General features: G+C 33.8%; 1 protein-coding gene and 1 long non-coding RNA gene across 17 annotated transcripts in view; one reads left to right on the top strand and one right to left on the bottom strand.

Moving 5' to 3' along the window:
• Nucleotides 1–24,715, top strand: part of LOC105333338 (ryanodine receptor) — a 135,131-nt gene extending 110,416 nt beyond the window's left edge. For 14 of the 16 annotated variants that reach the window (XM_066087047.1, XM_066087037.1, XM_066087048.1 and 11 more), the window contains 19 exons: nt 73–171; nt 3,674–3,762; nt 3,880–4,080; nt 4,224–4,385; nt 13,513–13,603; nt 13,720–13,772; nt 13,894–13,963; nt 14,211–14,249; nt 18,582–18,668; nt 19,072–19,428; nt 19,691–19,809; nt 19,973–20,033; nt 20,374–20,520; nt 22,502–22,633; nt 22,816–22,864; nt 22,992–23,099; nt 23,524–23,588; nt 23,678–23,778; nt 23,873–24,715. In XM_066087047.1, the coding sequence (XP_065943119.1) occupies nt 73–171; nt 3,674–3,762; nt 3,880–4,080; nt 4,224–4,385; nt 13,513–13,603; nt 13,720–13,772; nt 13,894–13,963; nt 14,211–14,249; nt 18,582–18,668; nt 19,072–19,428; nt 19,691–19,809; nt 19,973–20,033; nt 20,374–20,520; nt 22,502–22,633; nt 22,816–22,864; nt 22,992–23,099; nt 23,524–23,588; nt 23,678–23,778; nt 23,873–24,026 (2,184 nt within the window). In that variant the 3' untranslated portion in view covers nt 24,027–24,715. The remainder of the gene's footprint in view (nt 1–72; nt 172–3,673; nt 3,763–3,879; nt 4,081–4,223; nt 4,386–13,512; nt 13,604–13,719; nt 13,773–13,893; nt 13,964–14,210; nt 14,250–18,581; nt 18,669–19,071; nt 19,429–19,690; nt 19,810–19,972; nt 20,034–20,373; nt 20,521–22,501; nt 22,634–22,815; nt 22,865–22,991; nt 23,100–23,523; nt 23,589–23,677; nt 23,779–23,872) is intronic. The other 2 variants (XM_034470158.2, XM_066087044.1) reach the window with 1 other exon arrangement.
• Nucleotides 21,213–22,405, bottom strand: LOC136276099 (uncharacterized). Its single transcript, XR_010714562.1, has 2 exons — nt 21,717–22,405; nt 21,213–21,313 (listed from the first exon to the last, which is right to left on the bottom strand). It is a non-coding gene; the product is annotated as an uncharacterized lncRNA (long non-coding RNA).
• Nucleotides 24,716–25,684: the final 969 nt, after the last annotated feature.

Raw genomic sequence — 25,684 nt, 5'->3', positions numbered from 1 at the left:
AGAGATTATGGTTATGCATATTGAGTCAACATTATTTATTGGATTGGAACTGTTTATTATTTTACTCCACAGGAGTCAAAGAGGTCCTTCCTCCACAGTGTGGTCAATGAGGGAGGGGACAAGGAAAAACTAGAGAGCTTTGTTAATTTCTGTGAAGACACCATTTTTGAAGTAAGAATAGATTCCAGTCTTTATTTGTATTTTTTTTTTTAGCTCACCTGAGCTGAAAGCTCAAGTGAGCTATTCTGATCACATTTTGTCCCTCGTCCGTCTGTCCATCCGTCTGTCCGTCCGTGTGTGTGTCTGTCCGTCTGTAAACTTTTCACATTTTGAACTTCTTCTCTAAAACCACTGGGCTAATTTCAACCAAATATGGCACAAAGCATCCCTATGGAAAGTTGATTATAAATTGCAGAAATGAAAGACTGATCTTTATATAAAATGGAGAAAACATCGAAACTGTAGAAAAAGGGGGGTGCATTTTTAAAAATCTTCTTCTCAAGAACTACTGAGTCAAATTCAACGTAATTTAGCATAAATAATCCTTATGGAAGGGAAAATATAAATTGCAAAAATTATGGGCGAATTCTGTTCCAAATGTAAGTAAATTACGAAAATAAAAATAAAGAGGTAATCGTAATCAATCAGTTTATAACTTCGGGTTCGGTATTCCATATCGAAAACGAAAGTTCCTTGTTTGAGGCAGCCATGTTTGAATGTTGACGCTTAACAAACGGGTCAAACTGACGAAGATGAATTTGCTTGTTGTGCAACATTTTACATGCGAATGGATACTTGAAACATGCAAAATATATTTGTGCCGTTTTCATGAAGTGAATTGAGGTTAACTCTTTCAATGCGTTGACATTTTCACTTGTGACAGTGGTTTTAGGTTGTTTTGATTTTCGTTTCATTTTCGTTTATTATGCTTTTTAACTTGAGGGGAACTATCGCCTGTATTTTGGAATTTTTACGCATGGAATCGAATATACTAGCTTCGGTAAATCAGACAGCTTATTGTTTACCTGCAGAAATTGAGCAAAAGCTGATGCACTTACAACATATTAAATTATAAATACTATACATCCTATTGGTAATTCAGTACAATCTCTATGTAATGGTTGATTAATGCAACGTGTTTTGTTAAGATGATCGGCATTTTCAGTCTAAACGGAAATTGTTTTCACTGCTAGAAATATATAGGCATACAGATATTATGAAAAATAAATTGGGCTCTTCCCTTGTTTTAGTGCATGTTTCTTCTGTTTTAATTGTTTACAATTTTCTCTTTACTAATCATATTCAGCTGTGTCAAGTTTCGAATTAAAAGCAAGATACGAAGCTTTACTTGCAGAACTGAGGTCATGCATTTGTTCATTCTGATAGTAAATACCAAGTTTAAAAATCTTAAGTTAAATGTAATAAAATGAACAAAAAATTGAATTGTGAGCTCTGTATCTTGCATATAATTCTACGATTGACGCTGAAATTTTGATTGATCACTAGAAATGTCTCGCTAAATGATAAATGCTTGTACAAATCAAAGTGCTGAAGTACTGAAAGCCGGGCTCTTTTGGTGTGTCTTTATGCATATTGTGTAGTAAAGCTGAAAATCTCTATCTCTCTCTCTCTCTCTCTCTCTCTCTCTCTCTCTCTCTCATGCTTTTAATGTCGGCAAAGCGTCAGAGAGTGACCAAATTTTGTAAGCGGCTATAAACAAAAGTATGTCTGTCTAGTAGAAAAAAGTTCAACAGTTGCTGCCTTGAATTTTGCAACAAGCATTATAAATTCAATCCCCATTTCTTCAACGGGCAGCAAAGTAGTTCATAAAAATTCATGCGCATTATATGCGTCTAAAATGCATAGTCTTGTTTTTAAAGCACGTTATTAATAAGAAAACTAAGAAAGATAGACAATTTTCGCGAATTTAAAAAAACAAAAACAAAATGCCAGCACTTTTGACAAAGTGTGGCTCTTTGTAACTATTTGGTATAGCGGAAGCTTTTACTTTGACGCTGTTTGGTTTTTTGTTTACATTTGAAGTTGTGCTATTTATAGTAACATTGGCGATTTGCCTGCATAGAGCCAGGACTCTGCTTACAGCAGAGCCCGACTAAAAAATTAAAAGGATGATATGCTGTAACAACTTTCTGGGGGCCCCTCCTTATACAATGAATTATATGAAATCTACACCAACTTTGATGGTTTTTCAGACACAGTTAAATAAAAACGACCTCTTCAAAACAGTTTAAAACATTACTGTTACAGGGATAAATATAAATGTATTATCCTTATTCTTAAGAAAATATTACAGCGGAAAATCAACTTGATTTGTAGCCATCTGTTAACGTTGATTTTGAATAAACATTAAAGTAAAGGGTGGGCCTTAAAATAGAGAAGGGGGCTAGACCTTGTCAGAAATCTTGACAAGCCAAAAAAAAAAAAGGATTTTGAGTTTGGCTATGTCTAATTTTGCAAAGAAAGGGGGGGGGGCACCCCCCGGTTCCGACGCCTATGCATTGATTAAAATAGCTCTTTCACATATCACATGACAACATTTTTCATTAGAGTGTATTCATTGATTAAGTGAGTAAGGTTATAAAACGTCACACGAGTTCACGCCTGGTAAACAACAATCGTTTATATTGCAGAAGACCAATGAAATTTTGGAATGTTTGTAATTTTAGCGCATAGAGGTACAATTTTTAACCGTGTTTTCCAATGGAAAAATCCGGTTAATGAAATGGTGAAAATGGCGGGCAGGCGCTGCCAAAAGGGTACCCTCATAGTATGGATAACTCCTACTACAGTTTTCAAGATAGGAAGTTGTTCTTTTGCAGATCAATTGTACATATATCAGAGGTGTGCATATTGCTAGGATTTTGATTGCCAATAATTTATGAAAAAAATACCAGCTTTTGAACTAAGTCATATTTGGCAAAATATTGCATATAGGGTACCCTCATTGTACGGAAAACTCATCCTACAGTTCTCAAGATAGGAAATTGTTCTTTTGCAGATCAATTGTACATATATCAGAGGTGTGCATATTGCTAGGATTTTGATATTTTATGAAAAAAATACCAGCTTTTGACAAAATATTGCATGTAGGGCACTCCATTTCATTGGATACAGGTTGACATGGATTATGGATACAGTTCACATAAAAAAAAACCCGGTTTGCTGTCACATTCACAGCTTTTCACTTGTTTTCTTTCAAATATACGATTTTTTTTAATAAAATACAATAACTAGCTAGTAGTTGAAGACGAAAATGTACCTATATGCATGCTCTCATATGTAATTTGATCGTTTTATAAAGTGAGTGGGCAGAACTAAAATAAAGGGAATTGGAAGTTAACAGTGTATCCCTACCAAAAATTTAGTTTAATCTTTTGTTTTTGGTAAAAAATGGTATTTCATAAAGTTACAATGTCAAAGATTAAGTGTAGGAAAATAAGTATAAAATTTGGATACTTTATGTTATTCTTTTTTTGTTTTTCTACCGAGGGGCCATATGGCACAGTATCCTTTGAACACCCATATTAAGCCATTGTTGCTCAGGTGAGCGATGTGGCCCCATGTGCCTCTTGTCTTTCATTTGTTAAAGTATGTGATTACATGCTTTTATTATGCAAGGTTTTGCTGGAGAGAAATATGTGATATTTTCTAGATGCAACATGCTACAAGTATAAGTGCTGAGGAGCAGAGGATTGCAGCCCTGAGGAGCGGTATGGGAGTGCCTGAAGAAAGTGGAGGAGGGTAAGGAATCAGTAATTATGGCACTAAATGAAAAACTCAGAATTTCTTCTTAATTAACTACTTCACAATCAGTTCATCTACTGACACTGTACAGATTGCTATGCCTGTCTTACACAGAGTGCTGGAGCCACTGCGCTTCACCTGTCGGTTCCTGTTTGGTGCTCTGACCACCTTTCTGTCTTTCTTCACCTGGACTAACCTGAAAACAACGTACCAGGCGTTTAAAAGGATGACATGGCCCCAGGTTGTCTGGACCCTCATCAAACTCTGTGTCAAACTGATCTTCACCCTCATCACATTTATATTCCATGTCTTCTGGTAAGTGAGATCACTAAGTCATTTTTTATGACAGGGTAGGATGTGTCTTTTATTTTTTGGAAGGGTAGGAGAGGGGAGAGAATTCCATAAAAACTCTGGCTCTAAATCAAGAGACTTTGTTTACAGCTGATTTATTTTGACAGGACTTTATTGAAGTTTGTTGTGAACATGATGAAGGGTGAACATGATAAAGAGTCTGTTGAAAAGCCAGAAGTCCTAGCTCTTCCAGCACCCTCCTTCTCAGATGACTCTAAGCCTCCACCAGTGCAGAATGGAACTCCAGCTGTTCCAACAGAAGACGAAATGTATGTACTCAGAGAATGCTCAGCGTTCTTTATTTTAAATCCATTCAATATAATTTACATGTTTGAATTTGAATCATCATGGAGAAGGCTTACATAGGCATTGCCTGCTGCCTAATCCATTTATGTAAATTTATTATATTTGCATAATAAAATATGTTCAAATCAAATCGAATTTGAATCATCAATTAACTTTAAATTTGTGATAAAGAAATTGACATTCAGATTATTGTTCCAGCATATATAGTTGGAAACTAGCCTACAAAAATATCACAGGATGAATGACCATCTTTAGTTCTCCTTAAAGATAGCTTAAAGGTGCTTAAAGGTAGCTTAAAGATGATCTTGAAGCCACCGTAAGCTATATGTGCTGCATAAAGGTGGCTTAAAGGCGGCCATAAGGGGGCTTAAAGAAAGTGTAAAGATGGCTTAAAGTTGCTTAAAGGCAGCTTAAAGACAACCTTAAAGCGACCTTTAAGCCCCCTTTAAGGACAACTTATTGGTCCTTAATGTCCAAGCTTCTTTAAGCCACCTTTAAGCCATTTCTAAAAAAATCTTTATTCAATATTGTGCTTAATTTACCAACAAAATGTATTAACTTCATGACCATTTAATCAGGTGTGATCAATGTACAAATATATTCAACTTATATTGGAAGTATTTATTTTTTTCAAAACCTTAGCTGTTCATCTGGAGAAAAAACACACCTGTTGTGTATATCCTGTATATTCTGTGTTAGTTCCAGGGTTTATCTGAGGTTAAACAAACAGTAGATTTTAATTATATATACATGAAGAAATAAAAGCATTTCTAGACACGCGTGCAGCGATTTTAACAAGAACAATTGATTAAACATGAACTTGTACAGTAAATAAGTAAATGGTGTATATTAGATAAGTAAATGGTGTATATTCTGTTGCAAGTTTCAATGATTCAAAGACAGAAAAGGTATTAAAATGGTTTTGGTCTAAAAAATACATTGAAAGAAAATTTCAAAATGCCCAAGACAAGCATTGAACCTGGGCCCCTTGGTTTTCTAACTTCACCTCGCTTCTTCTATGCCATGGCAACTCATATCTGAATGAAGGTTTTTATATCCTATAAAGCGTTGGCTATTGAATCAATGTAATGTGTGTTTATTTTTTACCTGAAAAGATTTTGACTTCCATTCAGTTTGTAACAATCAATTATATCTTATTTATAAATTACATGCATGCATGTATTTAGAATGAATTACGGTACTTGGTCTTCAGTGAAAAAAATATATTATACCTGATTGGAAACTGTTAGGCTTACTAGTACTTAGTTAATAAATTTAAACCAGGTAGATATATATACATTCACCTAATTTATAACTATGAAATGCAAGGAAGAAGATGAAACTATTTTTTTAATGCATTAATGGAAACTATAAGGGTAATAGTTCTACGCAATTTCACGGTTTTCATGATTATTGCATAATTATTATACATTTACAACAGATCTAGAATAACAAATTAAATGATATATGTTTAATTGTTATATTCAGTAGTATATTCTCAATATATAACTCTATATAGATGAATAGTCAATAATTGTAGTATTAGCTCGTCCGAAAAATATTGACCGGTCAATATTTTTTTGATATTGACCGGCTAGGAATAATATCTAGAGAGCATTCCCTCTATTTCAAATAATCACCTCTGATTTGTTGATTCGTAGAGGATGACGTAAATAACTCTTCGCTACTCCAAAACAAGATGACGTCATAATAGACAGTCAGCCAAGGCAAGTAAACAACGGACGCACAAAGCGACGGTGTGCTATCACATCGGATATAAGGATTTGCGAATTACTGTGAAGTAAAATCAGGTAGAACATCTGTATGTTAATTCTTACGGTCGGCGGAATATCACCAGTGACCGTTTGATGCTGAGGATATTTTGGAAATGAACTTTGCACAAAATTGAATTCGTGAATGTCTTTGTTGAACTGAGAAAATTACGGCAATCTGTTTTCAATTACTTTCTTAAATTTTGGTTTGTTTCTTCATATAACAAAACAAATGTTGACTGTGTTTTCGGGCAACATTGATTATATTAGCCCCCTTGGGACAAAAATATTGCCTTCCACTTTGCGTCGGGCAATATTTCGTCCCTCGGGGGCTAATATAATCAATGTTGCCTGAAAAGACAGTCAATATTTGTATGATATTTAATTGTATACATGATTTTTACAATTCATATATCAAATCTATAACAAACGATATCACAAATTACCAGTGATGTGTTTACTGCATGTGGCAATTGCAAATGATGTATACATAAACATGTACATATGATGAACCGGGATTGGTATGTGACATATTATATTACCCCTTATAAATATATTTATATAACTAGACATGATCTCATTGCGAGCAACGAGGAGGTCTTCCGTCTGATTTTAGAATTTGAGATATATGTTTAATTTTGATTTACCTATTTAACAGCTAAACATGATTTAAAATAGAAAAACAGGGTCTACATTCTAAGGTCCAGATACTATTTTGTTTCATGTGTAAGATGTTTAGAAAATCGTCACCGTTCTTGAGATATCTGAGAAAAAACATTTTAGGGACCGTTCCCTTATCTCCTTATTTGGGCCGCTGAACCATATTTGAAGTTTGTATGTTGTTAAGAACACCATTTTGAGCATCTTTTCTTCAATACTGCATTTCAAAATAATTTTCCTTTTTGAGATATAGGCGATCAAAGTTTTGGACTTTTGACCCCTTAAAAACACTAATTGCGTAACATGAGAAATTCATTATATTGTATGGGTACATAACAGTAAGATTAACATTTTTGCTTCTATAACCTATTGCAAAATATCCCTCAGTAAAGAGCTATAACTAAAATATTTTACACCCGTCTAAGTTCTTGATTTTAGGGGCCAGCCCCTTTTTAGCTCACCTGATCTGAAAGCTCAACTGAGCTTTTCTAATCAAAATTTGTCCGTTGTCTGTCGTCGTTGGCGTTGGCGGCGTTGTAAACTTTTCATATTTTCTTCTTCTCCAGAACTGCTGGGCAGATTTCAACCAAACTTGGCACAAAGCATCACTTGGTGAAGGGGATTCAAGTTTGTTCAAATGAAGGGCCACACCCTCTTAAAAGGGGAGATAATTTAGAATTTTTGAAAATTTGTTGGTATTTTTCAAAAATCTTCTTCCTAAAAACTCTTGATCAGGAAAAGCTGTAACTTGTATGGAAGCATCCTCAGGTAGTGTAGATTCAAGTTTGTTCAAATCATAGTCCCTGGGGGTAGGGCGGGGCCACAAGGGGTGGTATCAAGTTTTGCATAGGAATTAATAGAGAAAATCTTTTAAAATCTTCTTCTCAAAATCTACTAGGCCAGAAAAGCTCAAACTAGAGTTGAAGCATATCCTCAGGTAGTGTTAATTCAAGTTTGTTCAAATCATAGTCCCTGGGGGTAGGGCAGGGCCACAAGGGGTGGTATCAAGTTTTGCATAGGAATTAATAGAGAAAATCTTTAAAAATCTTCTTCTCAAAAACTACTAGGCCAGAAAAGCTCAAATTAGAGTTGAAGCATATCCTCAGGTAGTGTTAATTCAAGTTTGTTCAAATCATAGTCCCTGGGGGTGGGGTAGGGCAGGGCCACAATGGGGGGATAAATTTTTACAAAGGAATATTTTGAGAAAATCTTTTAAAATCTTTTTTTTTTAACCTATTTGGCCAGGAAAGCTCAAATTTGAGTGGAAGCATCCTCAGATAGTATAGATTAAAGTTTGTTTAAATCATAGTCCCCTGGGGTAGGGGAATGCCACAGTGTGGGATGAATTTTTATATAGAAATACATGTATATAGAATTTTTTTAAAAAAATCTTCTTTTAAAAGATATTAGGCCAGAAAAGCTTAAACATGTGTGGAGGCATCATCAGGCAGTGTAAATTCAAGTTTGCTAAATCATCGTCCCTGGGGGTAGGGTGGGGCGGCAATGGCGGGATGAATTTTTACATAGGAATATATAGAGAAAATCTTAAAAAATATTCTGGGAAAGTCTTCAGTCCAAAAAGAAGTAACTTGTGTGAAGGCACAGTTGTGCAGATTAAAGTTTGATGAAACCATAATTCCTTAGAGAAAAGTGGGGCCACAAAATGGAGGCAGGGTGTTTATTTTCCTATAGATACAACAACAAAAGGTTCTTGGTATTTACCCAAAAAAATATGTGGATAAAAAGTGGCAGATTAAATTTTTTTTTTAGCAAGATCTTCTGTACTTAGTTGTCAAGATATTTTGATTTTGATACTGTAATGCTAATTTGATCATAGTTAAGGCTAATGTTGCTCAGGTGAGCGATGTGGCCCCTGGGCCCCTTATTGTTGGTATTAAATGAAAGGTCACTTAAAACTACACACATTTTGTTCAACAAGTGTTTCCAAATTTGTTACCATTTTTGAGATAGACCCCTTATCTCCTTATCGTGGCCGTTTAACGAAATTTTGAGGGTTGAATATTGTTGAGTATGTCATTTTAAGCATCTTTTCTTCTATACTGCTTTTCAAAATATGTTTCCTTTACCAGATATAGATGATCAAAGTTTTTAACTTCTGACCCCTAAAACTCCCTAATAAGTCATACATGAGAAAATCATTATATTGTATGGGTACATAACAGTAAGATTAACATTTTTGCTTGTATAATCTATCACAAAATATCCCTCAGTAAAGAGCTATAGATATAAGACATTGGACCCCTCTGGAACCCTGGTGTTAGGGGCCAGCCCATGTTTTTTGATTTTACATGAAAGCCTTTGTTGATAATTATTTTCCATTACATGTCTTAACAAAATATTTTTAAAAAAAGAGATAAACAAAGAAAACCACAAAAATTCAATGTTTTTTTTAATCTCAATTTTTGGGTCCAGGCGAGCTTCGGCGCTTTTCGAGATAAATATGATTGAAGACCTTCATGCACAACTTCAGTCTTTTGTCTACCAACCCTGAAAATTTCAAGTTAATATCTGCAATAGTGAAAGAGGAGTTCCACTGACAAAAATACCCCTTTAAAAATCATAAAATCGATGATATCTCAAAAACGGAAGTGACGTCATCAATGAAAAAAATTTCCAACCAGGTTCAAATCAATACCTATCGATCTGAAAGTTTCATAAAAATCAAATGAGCTGTAGCTGAGAAATGGCGTGCACAAAATTAGTAAGAAAAAAAAAATAATAATAGGGAAGAAGAAACTTAAGAAAAACAATAAGATCTTCCGTTGGAAACGGAAGACTTTAATTAACCCCCATTTACGATTACCGGTACTGTAATTAATTAGCCTTTAGATGTTATTCATACATACATGTATCTATTATTTGTAGATGTAATATTTTTAAAACCTAGTACACGTACATACTAAGATTTAAACACCTTTCGAAACCCTGACGTGCACCTGGGCACACGACACACCTGTTGTGTACATGTATATCACATGACACACCTGTTGCGTATATCTTGTATATTTTGTGTTTGTTCCAGGGGTTTTCTCAAGTAATTGGTCAAACAATAGACTTTAATTAGATATACACAAACGAATAAAACCATGTTTAGACAAACATAGCAGCAATATCCCGCCGATATAACATGTATTATTCGTTCATTTTTTATTTTGTTTAATAACCGGATAAACTTAAAAAGAGAAAAGAAAGCAACTCATTGCCGTACTTAGTTTGTGAGAATGCATGTTCTTTTACGAAAACAAATTCTAAATAAAAACGAATTGATGTAGATTTGTATTTTTGCATTTTAAATCAATGAAAATTATGATTTTAACATCATGTGCCAACAGTCATACAATTGATGGTATGTTAATGATATTAATTACTAATGTGAGAGAGAGAGAGAGAGAGAGAGAGAGAGAGAGAGGAGCTTTTACCGATTAGTTTATACATGTAAAAGGAAACAAACATTAAGTACCCACAACGTTATTTTTTACAATCCTATCCTATCGTATCGTGTGTGTATACTGTTCTATCGTGCGTTAATACTATCCTATTGTGCGTTAATTCTATCAGGTTTATCGTTCAGTTTTAACAGTTTTTCCTTTTATCCTATCCTGTTAATTGTTTCCTGCCTTTTTGTCCCCCGCCGCAAGTTGCGGAGCGGGGACATAGAAATGCCGGGCGTCCGTCCGTGTGTCCGTACGTCCGTCCGTCACACTTTTTTGTAAGCGCTCTCATGCCTACAAATTTTGACGGATTTTCATTAATTTATACCAAATGTTTGTACTAATACTTCGGTCAAGTTCGAAAATCAGTATTGGTCAATACTTTTTGTTGGAGTTATCGGACTTTGACCACAATAATGACTCCGTTTTATCCAAAAATTGACCTTGTAAGCGCTCTCATGCCTACAAATTTTGAGGGATTTTCAATCAATTTATAACAAATATTTATTCCATTAATACTTTGGTCAAGTTCGAAAATAAGCATTGGTCGATACTTTTTGTTGGAATTATGGGACTTTGACCACAGTAATGACTCCGTTTTATCCCAAAATTCACCTTGTTAGCGCTCTCATGCCTACAAATTTTGACGGATTTACATGAAATTCATACCAAATGTTTATATCACTAATACCTTGGTCAAGTTCCTAAATCAGCCTTGGTCGATACTAGTATAGATCTACTGCTTGACCGGCGGGGGACCCAGGAATTATATTCTTGTTTAATCAAGTAAATCTATTTCAAAGTTACAAGTCGTTCAATGCGCAGTATACGAAACTTTATCGAACCAGAAAATTAATATTAAATCCTATCCAGCATTCTAACATGATACTATTTTCTTTTCATCAAATTTAACCAATATTACATGTAAATCATATCTGAAAGCAAAAGAAATGAAAACTAAATGTAAACTATCAAAGTTCTTAGGAACAAAGTAACTTATTTACCTGTATATTTTATATCTATTAAGAACAAGAGTTGTATTTTGATTAAACCTGCTATTTTCCTTGTAATTTGACCTCGGGCTGAAATGTAAGCGGCGATCCGCTTGGATGTTCAGTAATAACAAAATGTTAACAATACAATACACTGTCAGATAGTTTATTGATCATTTTAGCTCATCATTTTAATTTATTCTAAAAATGATGCAGTGATGATTAACAACTCGGCATTTGTAAATAACAAGAAATTCCTCGTATATCTTGATGCATACGTGTTCTTTCTCAAGTTCTGCCATTATCAGGTTAATCGTGAAGATCGTTTAACACGATTATACGTTCATCATGAACATCGTTTATCCTTTCCTATCGTGTATCAATCCTATCATATCGTGCGTGTATACTGTTTTATCGTGCGTGAATCCTATCCTATCGTTTATCTTGTAAAAAATAACGTTGCGGGTACTGTACTTTCGAATAATTATACCCCCGCTCCGAAGGAGAGGGGGTATACTGTTTTACCCTTGTGTGTCTGTCTGTCTGTCTGTCCATCCGTAACAAAAATTTCTGTTGCATTTATCTCAGCAACTATTTATCGCAGATGCTTGAAATTTTTACACAGTGTTTGTTAAGGCATGTCATATCGCGGGATATATTTTTGTACCAATTGGACGTCAACTTCCTGTTTAATGACGACTGTTTATTTTTAGCAAAAATTTTCAAACAAATTTTGGTCAAAGATTTCTCAGCAGCTATTTATCGCAGATGCTTGAAATTTTTACACAGTGTTTGTTAAGGCATGCCATATCGTGGGATATATTTCTGTACCAATCGGACGTCAACTTCCTGTTAAATGAGTACTTTCTTTATTTTAGCCAAAATTTTCAAACAAATTTTCCTCAAAGATTTCTCAGCAGCTATTTATCACAGATGCTTGAAATTTTAACACACTATTTGTTTAGGCATGCCATATTGTGGGATATATTTCTGTACCAATCAGATGCCAGATTAAATGTCGACTTTGCTTATTTTGCATATTCACATCAGAGCGGGGGTATCACTAGTGAGTATTGGCTCACAGATATCTTGTTTCATGTGCAGATTTAGAGACAGAGACTGCGCTCGCCCCTACAATGATTTAAAAAAAAAAAATTTATAATGGCAATCTGTGTTTATTGGAGCGGTGTTGATAATCATTGATCTTTGTTCAATGGAGCGACAATGTGTTTACACCCCCTTCCTTTAAAGATGGTGTAAAGACAACTTAAAGGAAGCGTAAATGCCCAGATGTTAAAGGTGGCTTTAAGAAGTTTGGACATTAAGGACCTGTAAGCTGTAGCTTAAAGCTGACATGATTTCATAAATATGCATTATTTCCCTTTTATCTCCGACTATGGCCATATTAGTTGTCGATTTCTATTGTTCTGCTCGTCGCTTCTGTTTTCCTGTTTATAACATTGCACATGCACAAATACACACTTTTGCAGATCGAGCAATGTCAACGATCCTTGATGGATTTTAGAAATGGAGCGTTTTTGCAGAAACTGATGGAAACGAGTCAATGTTATGTTGTTACTTTCTTGGATTTACTATCATTTAGCCACTGGGTTGGATGTAATGCAGCCAGGGTTTTCAAAAAGATGCAGACGTTGTGCACTCTGTATGAACGACACATGTGTTCGATGTGCATGTGAAGTAAGGCAGCACTATCTGTGAAAAATAATACGGATACTAGTACCCTGGAAATTCTTTCAAAGAATAAACATACCCGGTATTTTGTATTTTATTGATTGTTGTTTCCTTTATTCTTTGTTACAAACATTTTACTACAATGTGTAGTTTATGCATTTAGAAGTCTGTGCAACTTGAATGCCTTGATAAAGAAACCGACTGTAACTTTCTCGACCGGTATATATACCCCAGTGGCAGTAGAGGAGCAATCAAAACTAATATGCGACCATATGCTTTTATGAATTCATGTCAGCTTTATATAAAGGTGGCTTAAAGATCGTATATCCTTTAAGCCACCTTTTTTGCCACCTTTAAGTCACCTTTAAGGACTTGCTTAAAGATGGTTTTTCGCCCTGTGAATCTGTTAAGGATACTGTTTTTCATGTATTTTACTGAGGCACAATGGCTAGTTAAGTAGTTGCAGTAAAGTACTTTTTTTATCCGTGGCAACTCAATAAGTAAATTTTGGAACTGTTGTAGCACGTCACCCACCTCCATACCAACTGAGACAGGGGCAGAATGTCCAGTCACAAGTATACCAACAGAGGAACTCTCCGAGGTCCCCCCACCGGTAGGTCCTGCCTAGGGGGATCGCTACTATTTTTAGATTGAAATTGTGTCACCAAATGATGTGTGCATTCTATGGTGTTTAATGATAATGATATAAAAATAAAACAAATTTTTCAGGATGAAGAATTTCTGGGACCTCCTATTCCACCTCCTAGGACCTCAGCTGAAAGGTAACCACGTTAAAATCTCTATAATAAAAACACAGATGGATCAAAAGATTTACTCTTTTCACTTATTTTCATGACTGCTTTACTTTGCCTATCTATTAAAAAGTTTCTCTTGTTAATGTAGCAAATCAAAACCAAGCGAAGAAGATGTTCCATATGAGACAAAAGGATTTGACTATGGAAAATATGCTCTGGTCAGTCAAAACTACAGTGTTTTCATATGTTTTTCTATGTTTTCATTGTAATTATTTCATGAAATAAAAGTTCTTGATGTGCATTTGTGAATTTACAACTTTTAAAAATCTATTAATGATGAATAACTTAAGCAGATGTACTTGATGAAAGAATATTGCAATGGCATGCATTTTTTGGTTCCATATGTACTTGTATTATTTATTTAGTTGTTCTGTGAATTGTTTTCTTTCTCTCTTTTTTTTTCAGTATTTAAGTGTATTAGAACAGAATTTGATTTCTGTAGGGGTAATAATCTTTGATTAATATCATACAAAACATAAAAATGATCCCTAGAGTTCGAATGTATTATCTTCAATTTTCTTGTCACTTGATCTTACTGTGGTTTTTCTTTCTCACTTCTTTTCTGCACAATAATTCTCACAGAGTGATCTTTTCATCTTAAATGGTTGCACACATCTCATACAGTTTGATGTTTTCTTTCTATGAAGCCAGCCACTAACAAATAGAACATTTCTTCACACCAACTACAGGCATACAGCATACTTTTGTTAAAGTTAAAAGGATGTTATTTCCCTTAAAAGTGTTCCTTTAAATCACGATGCAATCCATAACAGTGCTTCATACATGTAAACTTGGCATCCCTGTCACAGTATAAGTTGTAAAGGATTATTTATGCATGATCACCAAAGGAATAGCAACTGCTATAACTGAACTTTTCAATTTTTAGCTCACCTGAGCTGAAAGCTCAATCATATTTTGTCTATCATCCATCTGTCCGTATGTCTGTCCGTAAACTTTTCACATTTTCAACATCTTCTCATGAACTACTTGACCAATTTCAACCAAACTTGGCACAAATAATCCTTAGGCAAAAGGAATTCAAAGTTGTGAAAATTAAGGATTATGCCCTTTTTAAAGGGGAGATAATTAGGAATTAGTGAAAATTTTTGAGAAATTTTCAAAAATCTTCTCAAGAACCATTGGAAGTATCCTCAGGAAGTGAATATTCAAAGTTGTGAAAATCATGAACCTCGGAGGTAGGGTGGGGCCACAAAGGAGTGTCTGAATTTTAATATAGGAATATATAGGTTAAATCTTTAAAAATCTCCTATTAAGAAACTAATCAGCCAGGAAAGCTGACACATGTGTGGAAGCATCCTCAGGTAGTGTAGATTCAAAGTTGTGAAAAGCATGATCCCCGGGGGCCACAATGGGTGGTTGAAGTTTTACATAGGGATATATAGAGTGAATCTTTAAAATTCTTCTTCTCAGAAACTAATCAGTCAGGAAAGCTGAAACTTGTGTTGAAGCATTTTCAGGTAGTGTAAATTCAAAGCTGTGAAAATCATGACCTCCAGGGTTGGGCTGGGGGCACAATGGGTGGGGGGGGATTAGACTTTGGCCCCTGGACGATTCTTCAGCCTCACAAGGGGTTCAGAGTTTGATGTAGGTTTATATCCCATACATAAACAATTTTTTAGGATCTCGTTAAGAACTGCAATACTCAACATGTGATATGACTGTAAAATCATCCTGTTAGAAAAGAAACTAATGATTGTAAACATAAGAATATCCAGGGGGAAAATGGATTTTATTGAAATGGATCAACATGTACTATTGTACATTGTCCAGATAGTTTGTATTACAACTCCATTAAGCTGATTTTATCATACGTATTGTTCCTCGGGTGAGTGATGTGGCCCATGGGCCTCTTGTTATTTAAAATATAGCAAACACGTAAAGAGTTGGAATATTCCACTAGCTGAAGTTTTTAATGATTTAATTAGGGCCCCACTCTGTAGGTGCCCTATGGTGATCAGTCTGTCCGTCCGTCCAAGATCTCTCGTCCGGAGCATATCTACCCTTGGCCCAATCTGACTCATACTCCACCCACAGAGTGCCTTTGGGTAAAGGATGTACAATGACCTTGAACCATATTGCTAGATCGAAGTTGAAGGTCAAAGCAGAATTACATGAAAAATCCTTGTCTGGAGCATATCTTCTCTCCCCTTCGTCTAATCTGGCTCAAACTTTACTTTAGACAGGAATATGTTTTTAGAACCTATTTAATGAGGTTGAATTTAGTTTTCATTGCACACATTTTTGTGCATTCTAGTAAAATACAGTGTGTATATATATATACACTTTTAAAGAACATTTTTCGATATAACATAAAATTGAACACAATTAATAAAATACAGAAAAAAATATTTCAATTTTTTAAGGAAAATTTCATTTTTTCAACTATTTTTCCGTTGTACGGTAGGTGTTGTCATTGTGCTTTTAAGACGTTATGATAAAATGAAGCTTTGTAGGAGTGCTTTATTAGAAATAACATAAAAGAGAAAGTAAAAATTGTACGCCATTGAAAATCTGTACATAGAATATTGCTATCTATCCTCGGGGGTATTTTTGTTAATTTTTTCATGAATCCTTTATACCAATCTACATTTATAATACAGTAAAACTCGGTTATAGCAAAGTCCTAGGGACTAATGGATTTACTTCGTTATATCCGTAATTCGTTATATCCGTACAGCAAATTGGTATTAATAAGTATTGCAAATTAACTATATATGTTTTCTCCCACCAGACTATAATTTTTGCTAAATGAAGCTTAAGGACGTTGTTTACTCAGGGTTTGAGTTCTCAAATTCGGATTCTTAAAAAGTTCAATGTCATGAGTAAATTTGTTCCAAACATTAAAAGTATTCATGAAACGAAATATTATTGACATACCATTTGATATTTTTACTATACATGTATTATTGAATTAGGCTCAAACAAAGTTGAACTTTTAGCAAAACAGAAGAAATTCGGACTAAAATTTTCAGATTTTGTTTTTAACTGAAATTTTTTTGGTAGTACTGTAATATTAAAATTTAAGGTTTTATTTGTTAGTCAGCATAATTTTGAATATTATCTGTTGGTTTTATCTCACTTTTTCATTTAGATAATCGAATGACACACATTACAAAAATATTGAAAAATGCTTATAAACGATAAAAGACGCCATATCTCATTGATCATTGACCTCATATAAGTTTTATGCCTGCAGAGTAAGGTCAATATACCAACTTTAATGCTATAAATCTTTTAGTATTATCATCATTCAGTTTTTTGTTAAATTGAAATAAAAAAAGTAGGAATTTGAAAACTGTTAGAGAAAATTCGGACTGGAATATTTAAAAAAAGTGTGAATGAATACTTAATGTTTTGTGTCTGTTTAGTGTCACTGCCATTCATAAACTGTATTTCATTTATAAAAGAGTTTAGCAATTTGTATTATATTTACAATTAAGAAAATCTCAATCATAATGTAAAATTTTTAGGGATTTTTCTTAAATTTTCCAAAAATATTCAATGGCCATTATCTCAAAAAGTAGGTCATTGGCCTACTTTTTTGAAAGTGAAAAATAGCACTACCATGATCGGTCTTTTACACACAATAGATGGTGTTTCATTATCATCAGTTGGATTTTTTTTCATTCTGAGTAAACGTATACCTTAAAGTAATAATACTTTACTTTGATACCTTTAATAATCTGATTGTGACTTGAAAAAATTATATCAAAATGAATTCAATCAATCTAGTATGCTAAATGGTAGTGCAAACTTTTTTTACTATAAAGAAATTCGTTATAATAGTGTTAAATTTCGTTATAATTAACCTCTATGGGACTCAAAATCACTTCGCTATATCCGTAAATTCGTTATATCCAAATTCATTATAATCATAAAAATTTGCAACGATTTGTTAAGAATTAAACCGGGGATTCACAAAAACTTCGCTATATCCAAGAATTCGCTATATCCATGTTCGTACTAAACAAGTTTTACTGTACTCCAAATATATAGCAAAATATGGTACATTTTAACATTTTGCGATAGTCACCACTGAATACCAGATAGTAGAATTTAGTATTTCTTATATATAGGTAGAAAATGATGTTACTAATCACATATTACAATTTGAGAAAAAATACTATTGTAGTTTTTTAAAATCTGCTTTGAATTGCGGAAAATGACAATTTCCTGTATATTCCTTTAGTAAATGTACATGTATTTTGAGATGGTCCCTAAAAAGGACCAGACGGTCGATTTTCTTGCAGCTTTGCAAACAAACTAGAGTTGGTGTACCGGGTAACTAATATATGATTAAAAATAAAGAGTTTTGCTATTTAGTTTTTCCACAAAAAAAAACCCAAATCGGCCTCCTTAAGGTTAGAAATAGCAAAATGTCACCAATAAAAACCCACTTTTAGTTTTGTGATTTTTAGCTTAAAATGCATAAAATTTTGGTTAAAAAGGAAAAATATCATTCATTATGGCAAAAAGAAATAAACTTTTCTTTTTTTATTCAGCATGGGTTTTTTTGTCAAGCTTTGATTGGTTGTGTTATTAAGTTTTTTAGTTATGTTGTTTATTCTCTTGTGTAAAAGTTGTTTTAAAAAGATTTCAAAGATTTTTAAAAGATTATGTAATTCAAATTAAAAGCTCATTTATCTTTTCTGCTATATTGTTATTATTAACCTACATGTAATACTTTGTGAAACCTGTGTACATTTACAAGTTTATATCATTATGTAAACATGATGAATCGTCTTCTGTTGACAGAGCCTGTTTGCCCGGAACTTCTACAACTTTAAGTACGTTGCCCTGTTCCTCGCCTTCATTATCAACTTCATGCTGCTCTTCTACAAGGTCAGAGGTTATAGCCTATAAGTAACGTAGTGAATGAGGGTAATTGTATTCTCTATGTATTGCATACTAGTATTGTCACTGAAACTAGTTTGAGATTATCATTTAAGAATAAATTTTAGTTCTTAGACTATCTACATGTATATTGCACAATTAACATCACTTTTGTTGGTGATTTATGCTTTAAAAATCGGGGAGCAATCAATAAAAATGGTTGAGAAGCATTCTTAAAAATGGATGTTAATTTGCACAAAATTTAAAGTCAGTAACATCATGCAGATTACTATGGTTTGTAAGTGCATTATATATTGACAGAGCAAGTCCTATGAAAATATGGATAATTATATAGACATATTCATTAAGTCCATCAAATAGGATGTTATAACCAGAATTGAATTATTGGTAGGTAAACAAAGTGAGACATGAACCGGCGCAGCAGGAGTCCAATGGGAACATGACAGAGGAGGAGGAGTTTGACGAGATAGTGACCATGCAGGGAGACAACAACTACATGGAGATCTTCGTCCGCCTCCTGGCGATTGGCCATACTCTGGTCTCATTCTCCATGCTGATAGCCTACTACTGCCTCAAAGTGCCTCTAGTCATATTCAAGAGGGAGAAAGAGATTGCTAGGAAGTTAGAGTTTGAGGGATTATGGGTAGCAGAACAGCCAGACGAGGACCTCAAAGGTCACTGGGATAAACTGGTTCTGAGTACACAGTCGTTCCCAGACAGCTACTGGGATAAGTTTGTCAAGAAGAAGGTACGTGCTGGTGAGGAAAATGTATGAAGGTCATTGAAATGATTGTGATTGCATGAATATTAATGAGATATGGTGGAGGAAAGAGGACATAACATTTAGGATTCACATCATGTAAAACAATTCCTGCATGGGTGGATTGATGCAATTTTTTTTTTGTATCTACAATTTGCAAGTACATACACTTGATATAAGAATATTGATCTTAAGTTATTTTGTCCAGGATTGCTTGATTTGATAAAAAAGATCTTGATGATGGTTACAGGTACGAGCCAGATATGCTGAGCAGTATGACTATGAGGCCATAAGTAACCTACTGGGAATGGACAAGGGAGATTCAATAAAGATTGAAGAAACCAAATCCACAGGATTCTTCCCTAGTTTGTTAGTATATTTGATCATAGACAAAGGTTTTTCAGATTTTTGATGATACAGTTAATAGTACTTTTTTGAATTGAATTAGATTAATGAAAAATGAAATAAATTGTTTGAACATTGTACTTGCAGAAGATTTTTCTGATGAAATAAATGTCTATTTTTCTTTCAGCTTGTTTAATGTGGACTGGCAATATCAGATTTGGAAATGGGGTGTCATTTTCACAGACAATGTAAGTAGATTTAGGAGCATGACAAAAACCAAAATAACCAACTTTTATTTGCAAATACATGTACTTATATCCTGATTACCAGTTACAGTTTTGTAATATATGTTGCATGACTTATTTTCATGTTGAAGCCCATGTTTATGATGTTTGACAGATACATGTATATGTACCAGAGAAATTGGGGACTAGCACACTTCTTGGAAAAATATTTTTGGCAACAAGATTCTCGTAAACCTTATGAAATTTTCTCGGAGTATGATGTATTACAAGGAAATGACGTGGTCGCTTTTTTGTCTTTATCACTCAGTAGTTAGGATTGATACTGATGTTTTTTGTTTTCTAGTCTTTCCTGTACATTGCCTGGTACTTTATCTTTTCTGCCATGGGGAATTTCAACTACTTTTTCTTTGCTGCTCATTTATTGGATGTTGCAATTGGTTTCAAGACGTTAAGAACCATTTTACAGTCCGTAACCCATAATGGAAAACAGGTACTAAAAGAACCGTATATCCGGGTTTTTTGTATGTCACAAAATTTGCCAAAATGGGGAAAATATGTAGCATTTTTAATTTGCGTAAGTCATTTTTTATGATTTTAAAAGTTTCTTATAGAAAATGATTAAGGATATAATTTCTACGTTTTCAATATTTTGCGATTTGAAAGAGTTCGCGAAAATTAGATCACCGCGAAAATTACCAGATATACGTTATTAGAAATACAGGTAACATTATAGACAGTTTTGAATTTTGAATTTTCCTTTAAACATCTTTGTGGCATTCAACAGATTTTATTGTGTTTCATTACTTAATAACTGTTTATTTTACGTCCTCCAAAGAACCAACGTATTTTATGTTAAAACCCCTTTTTAACCGATCAAGGCAACATTGAAGCTTGTTTGTTTTCATTTTCGGTCACCATAAATAAAGACAGTATTAAGGGGGATGTCTACACCAAATAAGTGTAGGAGATTTTTGTTGCATGCATTTGTTTCTAATAATAGGCACAATATTCAACAATAATAGACCTCAAAGTGCAATACTCTATTTTTTAGAGAATTTTTAGAATATCAGTCTGCTTCCAGATAACCCCTTATATGTCAAATTTTAAACATTTCTGTTTTAAAACTCTTATGTAAGTGAAATGTTTTAAAGTTTGAGAGATGAAAAACCAAATAATCATGAATGAAGTTTGTATGATTTTTATTGGAATCCACATAAATAAGAAACTAAAATATTTTTTTTTAAAAATTGAAGGCAAACTGCTGGATGAAATCCCACACAAATCTGAAAATAGAAACAATATTCGTTGGTTAATGAGATGAAAAAAAGAAATTGAATAAAATTGAAAAATAAGAAGAAATATTGAATTATTGCAAAAATCATGGTTTGAAAGATCCTGTTTAAGAGTTGTCTTTCTTGATTTTACTTGGTCTTGGGACCAATTTTCTAATTTAAAAAAAATCACGAAGAAAATTTTTTAAAAGGTACAAGTATATACTAAAATGTAGGAATAAGGTTAGTAATGTTAATGATAATGTTTGAATCTGAAAAATTATATTTTTGATGAATGCATTATATTTATATTTACTCTTTAACAACAAAACTTAATTTAGTAGTTACATTACCTTTTACTTTTTTTTTATATGCAATACAAATTATAAACAACCATATGCATATTTACACATACATTAGATGTCCATAGTGATACACATGTACGTGTGGTAATTAAAAACATGTTCTTTTTGAAGAATCTGTCGTTCCCTCATTTGGCTTGCAAATCCGGGCTTCCACTGCTATTGCTACCTAGCTGTAATTATTTTAATTAAAATAAATTAGTTAAGTGTCAATCTTTCAATGCAAGTCTAATACTGCAAATGTTTTAAATTTGGGAATTTGGGATCAATTAATACAAGAGATGGTATTACGAAAATTTAGTTTTATATTAATCATGCATATATGGTTCAAGTGAAAATATTATATGCTCACCTTTATCGATAATCCGTCACATATTTATAATCGTCTGTTGCAGATGATATGACAAATATGTATTGCCAAAAGCAGGGAAACAGTATATTATTTCGATTTCACGTTTTTGTACACAACAGCTGATAATCAATGTTAGTTGAAAGCTTTAATCACGTAGAAAATTGACATAATTTCTAAGCGTTTTGGTGATTTCATTCTTATCTCATCTCCCTCGTTAGAAGAGTTCAATTGAACGGTGTATAGCTATTTTTACCACGACATAATGCTATCAATCCGGAACAAAATGGCGTTTCAAACGGATGTCAGACATATTGTGACGATGTAGCCTTCCCCCTTAAACACCCAATAAAAGTTAAAATATTTTTAAAGTTCTTAGACGAAACTTTGAACAAGTTGTAGATGCATTTTAGCATAAAAGTCAATGGACAATTTTAGTGTATACTTGTTATGTGGTTATTTTAATTATAACACCTGTGTTGGTTACAGTTGGTGCTGACAGTGATGTTGACCAGTGTGGTGGTCTATATCTACACAGTGATAGCCTTCAACTTCTTCCGCAAGTTCTACGTCAAAGAGGAGGACGGGTCTGTTGACTACAAGTGCCATGACATGCTGACCGTACGTATTACTTCTATCCATTGGTTCAAAATTATGTGCTGATAGTATGATTTCTATTAATAGGTAGAAGGGTGAGCAAGTTCTGTTAATACATAATAGAATACTTTTTATTTGTGATTCTTCCAAGCTGTTTCAGAGCATTGCTGATACTTATTCCTACAAAAATGCTTTGTCTATTTCAGTGCTTTGTGTATCACTTGCACACTGGAGTAAGAGCAGGAGGAGGAATCGGTATGTTCACATTATTCATTGTTAAGAGATAAATGAAATGCACTTGTTTCACTTGTTGATCATAGAACAGTGATAAGACCTGTGTGTGTGGTATCTGTGTTAAGCTTGCGTTGTTTGTGTTGTGTAGGTGATGAGATAGAGCCAGCAGACGGCGATCCGTCAGAGGTCTACAGGATCCTGTTTGACATCACTTTCTTCTTCTTTGTCATCGTTATCCTCCTGGCCATTATTCAAGGTGAGTCTTCCACTATCTATTTCAGACTATTAATTTATAATATACCGGTATTACTACCGGGGTATATGTTACTCACCAGGAGAAATTTTGTACCAGACCAAAAATTGAACCAGGGTCTGCTTAATCTTTATAGTTGGATGTTTTTAAAACTGAATTAACTACTATTTGGCAATGGCAATCAATGTGGTCTAACTTCACATTAATTTAATGTTAATTTGAAACTTGATAGATGTGAAAAGTACTTGTTAACATCTGTTTATCATATCTAGAGGGGAATGAAATCTTAATTAATTAATGATGATTATATAATTATCAGAGGGTGTTTTTTGTGTGTATATAAGTGATATGGCTGTCTCCAGACTGTGAATGTTGGGTGTTTTTGACTGATTTTAAGTGTTTAACTCATTACTGTGTTCTGTGACAGGTTTGATCATTGATGCCTTTGGAGAATTGAGAGATCAACTGGAACAAGTCAAGGAGGACATGGAGGTAAAGTCGGGATCAAATGGTGGATTTATTTTGTTTTTGTTGCATTTCAAACAATCCAATCCTTGTTACCTAAAATTCTGTTTTTACAGTCCAAGTGTTTCATTTGTGGAATTGGGAAAGAATATTTCGATAAAGTACCACATGGTTTTGAAACCCATGTCATGAAGGAACATAATTTTGCAAATTACATGTAAGTACACCTTTAGAATAAAACTGATCAGTTTTAACTAAGTTTTGAGTTAATTGCATGTATATGTATTTACCTGGTGTGGTTGTGATGGCAGGTTTTTCCTGATGCACTTGATCAACAAGCCAGACACAGAGTATACAGGCCAGGAGTCGTATGTGTGGGAGCTCTACCAGCAGCGCTGCTGGGACTTCTTCCCAGTTGGAGACTGCTTCAGGAAACAGTATGAGGATGAGGGAGACAAGAGCTGATTAGTGGACTCCTGCCACACCCACAGGGAGGCTTACACCCAGAGCGAGGCTTAACCTGGATTTATGCAAACATTTTTTTTTTAAATGAACTCAGTCTGGAAAAATTGTGCATGAAATATTTTGTGATCTTTTATTGTCTCCAGCACCTTTTATTGCTTTTTCCTGTTAATATACAGTATTAGTTGTCACCAGAAACAGCCTGGGAATATATATATTATTTGCTAGACTTTGCATATCGAACGCTTACCAAATATTGATTTAAAAATTGTTTGACGGAAGGAATCAGATAATCTGGAAAAGAAGATTGATAGAGCTGTTGTATTTATTTGAAGAAATGCCTGTTTTATGGCTAAGATGGTTGCGTCATTGTGTGAGGAGGATATCAGTTTTGTGTGATCTAGTTATTTAGTTTCTTGTTGAAGTTTTGAGCCTTTTGATATAAATCGTCATGTTGAATTGTATTAACCAATTGTGTGAGTGTAATGTGATGAAGTGCAATATTTTCCTTTGTTCTGTTTTGAATTTTGTAGTTTTTTGTCTCATATATCATAACATTACAAACCTTTGCCATGTTTTTTTTTTCATGTGCAATATTAATGTCCTGAATAAGGTTTGTTATGTATTAGGTATGGTTTACAAGACCCACTTTAATTTTATCTATTTAATTAATAAAAAAGTGTTGAAAATGCCTTGATTTGCTATTTATAGAATCATCACCATTCAAACTATTTTCAAATCACAATAAAATTTGCAAGGCCAGTAAATTTTCAAGTATTAGAAATAAAGAAAACCCTCGCTGCTTCCCAACCTGAAGAGGCCCTCCTTAGTTTGTTATCAGAGATGTATATATTTCTAAATTTTGTTGAAATGCTTTGAAAAATTCTAAAATAAGGGTATTATAGTTTTTGAAGCTAGCTTTGTTAAATAAAAATAATTCTTTCTTCCATTTCACAAGATAAAATGCATGTGGAGTTGGAGTGTGTGACCTTGAACCAATATAGTCCGCAAGTCTCTCCTAATATTGAAAAAAAAATTGCAAATACATTTTTTGTCCATTTCTCTGAGACAGAACTGATTTTCAATATTTGCCCATAAGAAATGTCCTTTTCTGAAAGTGGGAACCTTTGACTTACCCCCATATCTAACGACGTCAAGTTTTTAGCTCATCTGAGCTGAAAGCTCAAGTAAGCTTTTCTGATCACAATTTGTCTGTCGTCTGTCTGTAAACTTTTTACATTTTCGACATCTTCTCAAGAACTACTGGGCTATTTTCATCCAAATTTGGCACAAAGCACCCTTGGGCAAAGGATATTAAAAGTTGTGACCACAACCTTTTTCAAGGGGAATTAATTAGGAATTATTGAATTTTTAGGTCACCTGGGTCACTCAGGTGACCTATTGCAATTGGTCTTCGTCCATCGTGGTGCGTTAACAATTTTACATTTTTTAACTTCTTCTTGAAAACTACCTGGCCAATCGTTACCATTTTTGGTGTGAAGCATCTCTATGGTAAGAAGAATCTAAATTGTGAAATTAATGGCTCTACCAACCCTGGGGTGCCACGTGCGGGGCCAAATATGCAAAAAAAGCCAAATTTTCAAAAATCTTCTCTACTCCCACGCATGTGAGGAAAAAACTGGTTTCATGGTTATGATGTC

This window comes from Magallana gigas, chromosome 6, assembly GCF_963853765.1.
Source record: "Magallana gigas chromosome 6, xbMagGiga1.1, whole genome shotgun sequence".
Classification (NCBI taxonomy): domain Eukaryota; kingdom Metazoa; phylum Mollusca; class Bivalvia; order Ostreida; family Ostreidae; genus Magallana; species Magallana gigas.
This window is presented reverse-complemented; position numbering and strand designations above follow the sequence as displayed.